The sequence below is a fragment of the Oxyura jamaicensis genome, chromosome 5 (assembly GCF_011077185.1).
Source record: "Oxyura jamaicensis isolate SHBP4307 breed ruddy duck chromosome 5, BPBGC_Ojam_1.0, whole genome shotgun sequence".
NCBI lineage: Eukaryota > Metazoa > Chordata > Aves > Anseriformes > Anatidae > Oxyura > Oxyura jamaicensis.
In genome coordinates, this window is record NC_048897.1 from 51,839,068 (window position 1) to 51,847,282 (window position 8,215).

An 8,215-nucleotide genomic window follows, 5' to 3' on the forward strand; every position below is an offset into this window, starting at 1 on the left:
AATAAATACATTTCATTCCAGAGACTAACCCATGACCCAGGGCAACATCTGTGCAAACAGAGGCTGCCTAACCGACCTCGAGAAAGCCAACTTGCCAGCCCTGCTCTTGTGCTCTCGGGGCACCCGGGAACCTTACCTATGTATGCACAACCTGTGAGAAGCTGGGGCTGCAGCCTGGGTCCTGATCCCCCCCCCCCCCCCCCCGAAATACACAGACATAAAGGGGAGCTGCTGTTCTGAGGGTCTTTGAACCCAGTTTCTTCACTGCATAAAAAAAAAAACAAAACCTACCAAGGAGACAAAATAGAGGCTTAATGTTTTAACTTGTTGTTCTTGCTCTGGAATGAAACATCCCTGTACTGGCTGGGTTAGGTTGCTTATCAGCAGCCCTCTCAGGATTAATTCGATCAGCAGTGATAGCTGTGCGGATCCCTTCTGAAGCCGTTTCCAGCCCAGCTGTTTGCCTTACAAACATATCGCAGGGCCACTAACATTACCACGAGCCGAGCACTGAGCAGACCATGGCCAGGCTGGATCCCTTTGCACAGAGGGCTTCAGCTGCCAGGAAGCTTATCTGCCCTGTGCAAACAGCTCTGGCAGAGAAAGACATCTCTCTCCAAGCTACGATATCCCTTGCACTCATCCCATGCAGCGCTGCCGTGCCACAGGTTCTGCTCACTCCGCTGATGCTGAACTAAGTCCACCGCCTGCCAACCAGCCAAAGATCACGAGCAAAGCTCGGAGGAAGCTGGAAAAGGTAGCGCCGCTTTGAACGCATGCCGGAGACCCTCTCCTTCCCTCTGGGAGAGGCTTGTGCAGAGCTCTCTATTTTATCAAGCTAATGAGGAAAAATGAGAAGCAAACTGTCACAAAGCATATACTGGACAGCCAAGGCAGAGGGGATGTTGCAGAGCAATAACCTGTATCGATCCTGCACTACGGCAGGGTAGGGGAAGAATAACACTTCTTACTGAGGGCAGAAGGGCGCAGCTGCATCCCAAGGTGCTGAGACTGTCCGGGCAGCTAGGAGTGAGCAAATTCCCCTGGCGCAGGGCTGCCATAAGGTGTCTAGACAGCGCTGCCCCTGGGAGATGGTGTCTTCGAGAGGACAAAGCAGGGCCGCCCAGCTGGGCAGCGCCCTCCCTTCCATCCAGCAGTGCTCTGCAGGCTTGCCGCTCCGAGCTCCCAGCAGGTGCCTAGCCAGCAGGTCCGAAAGCCTCCAGGGCTGGGTTTAAAAACATACAGATGGTCACCTCCCCTTCCTACACCCTTACACGGCTGCCCCCATGGCCCCTCCATCCTGCTCTCACCTCTGCTGGGATCTGTAGGACCCCCAGGCAGTCAGAGGACAGCGGCACAGCTCACGGGTACCTGCCTGGGGCCGCAACCTCAACCCCAGGGCTGATGCTTGCCCCACATCCACGTGGGAATTGTGTCCCTGACTGGGTGTACAGAGCCGGTCGATGCTCTGCCTTGAACCCAGGTGCAAGGCAGGCTCTGGATTCCTGTGGAAACGCTGGATAAGTGACACAGCTCTCTGGTGGGTACATAGCATCACTCCTGGGGAGCACCACCAACCAGGCAATGCAAAAAATCAGCCCCGTCCCTGCACAATCGTACGTGGCAGGTAAAAAGCCACACTCGGTAGCAGCCTGCGCTTACTTTGAGATCCCAGGCTATCCCCTCTGAAGCCAGGCACATGACGGTGTTACTGCCTCTGCCCGGGGCCATCAGCACTCCGCCGTGCTCCCAGCGAGCTTCTCCGCGCCCAGGGTGCTCGCAGGAGGGAGCTGCCAGGCAAGATGTGGAGTGCACCTTCTTGCCACCAGCCCTGAGTCATCCAGCTGGCAGCGCAGCAGCCTCGACTACAGCACGAGCAGCTCAGCTCCTTTTTCCTCTGGCAGCCGGAACGAGGAGATGAGTGAGCGTGCTGATAACACCAGTGGTTTAGGAACTGCCTGCATGGAAGGCTGCTGGGAGAAGCAAGGGGCTTGGCCGATTACTGGCCACCAAACTGACTGTTACAACAGGGGCAGCCCAAATGCCAAAATACGAAGTGAAACCAACACCTATTACCTCTCTCATTAAATCTCAGTGCCTTCGCCAGCCCTGAAACAACAGCAATACCTATCGTGGTGGAATTCCCAGGGCTGAGTCTGTAATTAGCATGCTTCAGAGACGGGCGCACCGACTACCTTGGGAAGAAAGCAGATCAAACAGATTCCCTTCTAGAGGTCGTTCGGGAAGTTTGAGGTCACGTCAGACAGCCCTGTGGTTATGCCCACACCAGTCTACGTGCCAGGACTGGCTGATTCAAAGCCCAGGTGGGCAACTCTCTGAAAGAACCTTATCCCATCTATGTTTGTCAAAGTATTATAAGAGAACACTACAGAAAAGCCATCATTTGTTTCTCAGACAGAAATTCCAGGACTGTTCGCTTACCCACATTTAAATCTAGCCAGACACACGTGACACGATGACTGAAACACACCTTGCACGAATACTTCTCCAAAATTCTTGCTTTGCACCCATTATGCATTTTCTGCGTGGTCCTTAATCCACTGTGTTTGTCAGCAACCAGCCTCCCTCCACCACCAGTATTTCATTTAGTCATTTCTGATCAGTTTTACCCTTTTCTTGTGACCATTGCCTGAAAACAAAGTTTGGTCAATGTGCCACAAGACCCCCTAGCATGAAAGGCCACTACGCTCTGAAGGCATGTCAATGTATATAGAGGGGCTTTAAACACATTTTACAGGCTTGGCAGAGGTCAGTGAGCCTCCACCCCATTTGGGAAATTTGCGTTCAGTTCCTTCATTGTTCTGTCTCTTAACTGTCCTTCACCCAGTCGTAAATGTGAGCGTTTCTCCAGGACCCGAGGAGCTCCAGATCGAGGTGGCTTTGGAGGTGACCCACTGGACACCCCATGCCTCGCAGGCAGGACAGAGCAGAGGAGTTAATACAAGGGCTGCTGCCTAGGAACATCACCTAGACCCTGTGCTTGTGTGTGCTCCTCACCTGTAGTGAAAATACAGCAAGACACAGCCCCATGGGCTGCCTCCCCTCCCATTGACCAAGCAGGCAGCCGCCACCAGCGCTTCTTGCAGCACGGGCACGGCATGGAGCATGACCATGGCAAAACAGGCCCAGGGGATCCTGCTTCCTCCCCAGAAAGGGAAAGGCAGGCTGCTCTTGCTCCTGCTAATCTCTGAACGAATCAGACCCCACTGTTTTATTATACAATGCTACCGCCTCAAAGGCAAGGGCATGAGGACCAACCACCACGTGTTGGGCCTCGTCTCTTCTCACAAGTCCCAGCACTTCATTTTCCCTTCTCATTTCACAGAATCACAGAATTTACAAGCTAGCAATTTGGTTGTGAATCTTCTCATATCTATTTTTTGGGGGGGCAAAGGCCCACCTGCCTGAAAAACCTCAGCTTTCGTTCTTCAGGAGGCTCCCAGTATTCAGAGTGACAAAGAAATGCCTGTACGGGGAATCTGAGGTTCCACCAGAAAAGGTCAGAAACAAAACAAGCAGAAGGGCTGTTAGCACTATTACTTAACGTTAACCAACCTAAAACTCATCCTTTTCTTTCCAGCTGAACCCATTGCTGTGCATGCAGAAAGTGTGGCATCGCTGATCTGTCTGGCCCGTTTTGGAGGAGTCCCTTCTCCCAAAATAGTTGCTCGGCACTTCCCGACCATCGGGCTCCTTTAAGGGCTCTCATGAACCTCTCGTCCGGCTTGAAAACCCTGACCAGCAAGTATTACCTCTGTACTCCCTTTTATGGTTTTGAAACTGAATTCTTGAGGAGTGGGTCATTCTGATTACAGCATGGGCCGTGATGGGAAATGAGAGATTTCAAGCAGTTTGTTCTCATCTGAGCTGGGTAAACGAGTGACGGGGAGCAGAGATCTCTAACGGCTTTGCCACAGCAAGGGCAGCAGGCTGCTGAGCACCTGCAACTGAAAAGCACCAAGAATTTCAGAAAACAAACAAACAAACAACAACAACAACAAAAAAAAAACATCAGTGGAAGCCACTACGAGCCTTCATCGAGCTGGCTGGACTTGACTGCACCCGTCAGGATTCAGACTAGCAGTCCTGAATCAGGTAAAAGCAGGATCCTTTCCTCTGATGCACAATTCTACGTGTTTTTTTCTTTTCATATGCAGCTCCCTCAGCCGCTCATCCCACAGCTAGCAGTTGTGAGGTCTCAGCACTGCTCAGTAACAGAGCCCTAAGTGATGCACAGCCTTACGCTGACCTTCAGCCCAGGGCTAAATCCTGCGCTTGATGCTCTACGTGCCCCTGCGCGAGCTCGCGGGGACGTACGCGTGTGGCAGCAACCTAGCTTTGATAGCTGACTGGAGGCAATTCCTCCTGGGTGCTATGCAATCGCTCACCCTAATTCACTCTGTGATCTTTAAAAAAGCAAATTGTTTTTATGAAACAAAGGCGAAGGATTGCACTAAGCAGTCGTCTCCTTTCAGGGCCGGCTAACCGGAAAGTAACTAGGACGAAGTTTGATCCGTTTCAAAATAGCATAGTGTTTTTAATGACCCATAAGCACATTTTTAGAGCACACCGAGGACTTGCTGCCATAGCTGGAGAGCCCGGATGGTGAGAGGCTCAGACTCCTCCTTCAGCAGGCAGGCTGAGAAATGGAGCCCCGGGAAGTCCCCCCGTGGGCTGATGTCAGCACCCAGCGGGCATAAAGACACCCTTCAGGGCAACGAGGTGCTGTGTATAAATGCACGCTTCATTAAAGGGGGCTTTTGCTGGATTACAAAGGGCAGGCATTTTGCTCTCTAATTTATTACCTGTAACAACATCAACCGGCCTGGCAAAGCGCTGGCAATCGTTCTAGGAATACCTAAACCTCTGTGGCTACGATTTGGCTCCGTGGATGGAAGGCAAACCCCGCGGAGATCCGCTCAGGTGGTTCCAGGTTCCTGCGAAGCTTACCGAGAAGCTAAGCGAGAGCTTAGCGAATCAGCAGCAGATCACATTTCACTCCAGCATGGCTTAGCAGCACGCTCACACCGAGGTATGTGCCTAATTGTTCTGCTAGGTCAAGGCTGTACCTTCCCAGATGAGGTGTTTCTCCCTTGAAATCTGGTTTGATGCCGTTTGCATTTTCTTCTCACCCTATCAAGATGAGAAGGGGAAGAAGCTCAAGCGCACGTACGTGCGTGCAATACTCAACCCGCACGAAAACGGGACTGACGGTTCTGCGAGACAACGCTGAGAACGTCAAAATATTCACGAGAAGTTTCCCCTGCAGTTCATCCAAGGCCTAACAGCCTTCTCGTAGTGTCACAGCTACCAACGGCCTTTATCAAATGAACGTTGCTTATTTTCTCCCGCTCTCCTGCGAAGAGAACATCGCATGCTCCAATGGCTTAAATCGCAGGCTCCGTTATCTGAACGCTTCTGCAAACATGTCCCTGAACTGCTAATCGTTACCGTGGGAAATACTACAGTCATCTATACAAATTAGAATGTAATTTGTGTAGCTAAACACCACGGCTCAGCTCACCTGCTCCGCCTGAAGAGACAGGGCACCCCGAGCGCTGATGATTCGGTTCGCACGGCACACAGCTCGGGGGATGACAAATCACACCTCAGCAGCCTTAAGTGACGGCAAATTGCCGTATTAAAGCTGGTTTTTCCACAAAGCCGACAATGCATCAGCAAAAGCCGGTACAACGGTGCACCACGGAAGGGCGAACAAAGAAGGCCGGGCTGCAGCCGTGGGCAGGGGGAAAGGGGCTCAGAGCCCCCCCGGTTCCCTGCAGAGCCCACCTGTGGGACCAGCCTTGGCTGCCCATGGCTGGCAGGGGCTGATTTTCCCCAGACCTGCCTGTAGGATGGCGTGTTGGAGGAGAAGGGAGGCCCTGAGGGAAGCAAGGCTTCCTCCTCCACCCGGCGGTGCCCGCTGTGCGGGCGGGAAGGGGCGCTCGGAAAATGGCCCCTCCGGAGGGCCCGATCCTCCAGCAGCGCCTCAAGCAGGAGGAAAACCCCCGGGTAGAACCAGAGGGCTGGGCGCGCGGGACCCCTGCTATCAGGGTGGGGGCTGCTGCCTTGTCCCCAGTGTGCCAGCGAGGCTGGGGCTGAAGGGGGCCAGTGGGGGCGGCCAGGAGGAGCAGCAGCAGCAGTAACAGCAGCAGCAGCAGGAGGAGCAGCAGCAGCAGCAGCAGCAGTAACAGCAGTAACAGCAGCAGCAGCAGCCTCCCCCCGCGCAGGCCAAGGGCGGCGGCAGCCAGGGACAGGCCTCGGCCGCCTCCCTACCTCCCTCCCTGCCTCCCTTCCCCGTCCCCGTCCCCCCGGACCCCTCGGACCGACCTCCCCCCGCCCTCCCTCCCGCAGCCCCCGGGCCCGCCCCGTCCCATCCCGGCGCCGGGCATTGTTCGGCCGCCCCCTCCCTTCCCTTCCCCTCCGTTCCCGTGCCGTGCCGTGCCGCCTACCCCAGCCGCTCCTCTCCCTGCGGTTCCGGGCCATGGCGGGGGCTGCCCGGGGCTGCCCGGGAGGCGGCGGCGGCGGCGGCGGCTGCGGGAGGCTCCGTGCGCGCTCCGAGCCGAGCTGCGTCTGGCGCGGCTGCCGCGGGGGCGGGGGGCGGGCGGGGGCACCGGCAGCATCCCCGCCCGCCGCTACGGCACGGCTCGGTACGGCATGGCACGGCACGGCAAGGAAAGGGGTCCCACGGGGCACACCCGCACCCGGTGCCAGCTCGCGTCCCCGGGCGCTGCGCACCCCCAACCGGGCACCCACGGCCCGCGGTACCGTCCCCCGGCACGCACCCACCCCCGTGGGGCGGTGTGGTTGGGGGGTGCGGGCAGGGTGTGATCAGCAGCAGGGCACCCCCGGGGGCTGGGGGCACGCCTGCACGCCCCTAGTCGCCCATCGTCGCCCCTGCTCTGTTGGGGGCACCCACGGTGCACCGAGCACCCTGCCAGCCCTGGGGGTGCGCACCCCAGAGCAGTGCTACGCTACACGCACAGCTTGGTTCACAAGCACACACGCTTCCCGTGCACGCACCGGACAGCCATCCCGCCCTGCTCATCCCTTGTGCACACTGGGGTGAAGAAATCACTGGACGGATCCTGCCCTGAGGTGGGGGTGGCACCCAGGGTCCTGCTCCCCACCCACGGCAGCAGCATCCCCCGTACACCTATGGATGCAGCACAAGAGGTGCCAGGCTTGGGCTCACCAGGATTTAGCTGCGGCACAACTGATAACGTACATCAGTTTCCCCGTATCAGCAAGCAGTCATATTTGGGATGGTAACGCGAGGGTTTCCCTTGTGTCTGGGGTTGATTCACTGCTCTGTCACGCGAGACCGTGACTCAGCCCGAGCGCAAGGGAACGCCCAGGCGTGAAACTTGGGCAGGGGAGCAGCAGCACCAGCCCCGGCCGTGCCCCAACCGGCCCTCGCCCACAGCTTATGGCCTGTGCTGATGCTTGCCCGCAATTCTGCTTGCCAACAAGCAGACTGATCCACACGTCACAGCCCCGTGCTGCCCTTTGGAAGGAGCACAGTGCAGCACTCGAGGCACAACCACCTAAACTGGAAATGTGGCAGTCACAGGAGGATTGTCCAGGCAGGAATCTGGAAGGGTGAGGAGGGAACTGAGCCCCAGGCTGTCTGCAAGGGGAGATGCTGAGAGGGCGCTGCTCAATGCTGCACGCTGGCCCGTGGTCGTCGGGGAAAGCTGATGGCTGGTCAGCCCCACTGGATGCACAGGAGCCGTTGGGATCAGTTCTTGGTGAAAGCAGGGAAAACATACAAAAATGATGTCATGTTCCAGGCGGCTCACAGGTGCCAAAGTCATGTTTCGTTGCGCTCCCATTGATACGCTGATACTTAATTCGTAAGTGCCCTCTTGAGCGCCCAGCGACTGCTCCCCCCATTGGTTTCCTCTCCGTGTTTATAGCGTTGGAGGGAAACATGGAATTTCGTCTCGCTGAAGTGCTGGCTCACGTGGCTGGCAGCTGAATCCTCCTGCCCGCAGCCTGCGGGCTGCCTTTGCAGGAGCTGCCCGACAGCTTTTATAAATAACCCCTGTAAAATAGATATTATTATAAATATAATAAAAATACAATACATAAATATAATAAAGAATTGAAATGGGGTTTATTGTTAATATGCATTTATATGTATTTATAATATACCCATAATAAAGTCCCGTGTGCATGTTGATTCTCTCTC

The 8,215-nt window shown here is 55.8% G+C and overlaps 1 protein-coding gene across 3 annotated transcripts in view; it reads right to left on the reverse strand.

The window, feature by feature from the left end:
• ATL1 (atlastin GTPase 1) overlaps window positions 1-6,632 on the reverse strand; it is a 29,494-nt gene extending 22,862 nt beyond the window's left edge. For all 3 annotated transcript variants that reach the window (XR_004751340.1, XR_004751339.1, XM_035328115.1), the window contains exon 1: window positions 6,474-6,632. Coding sequence is in view for 1 of the 3 variants with exons in the window: in XM_035328115.1 (XP_035184006.1) it covers window positions 6,474-6,507 (34 nt within the window). In the remaining 2 variants the exon portion in view is untranslated. The remainder of the gene's footprint in view (window positions 1-6,473) is intronic.
• Between the last annotated feature and the right edge of the window lie 1,583 nt (window positions 6,633-8,215).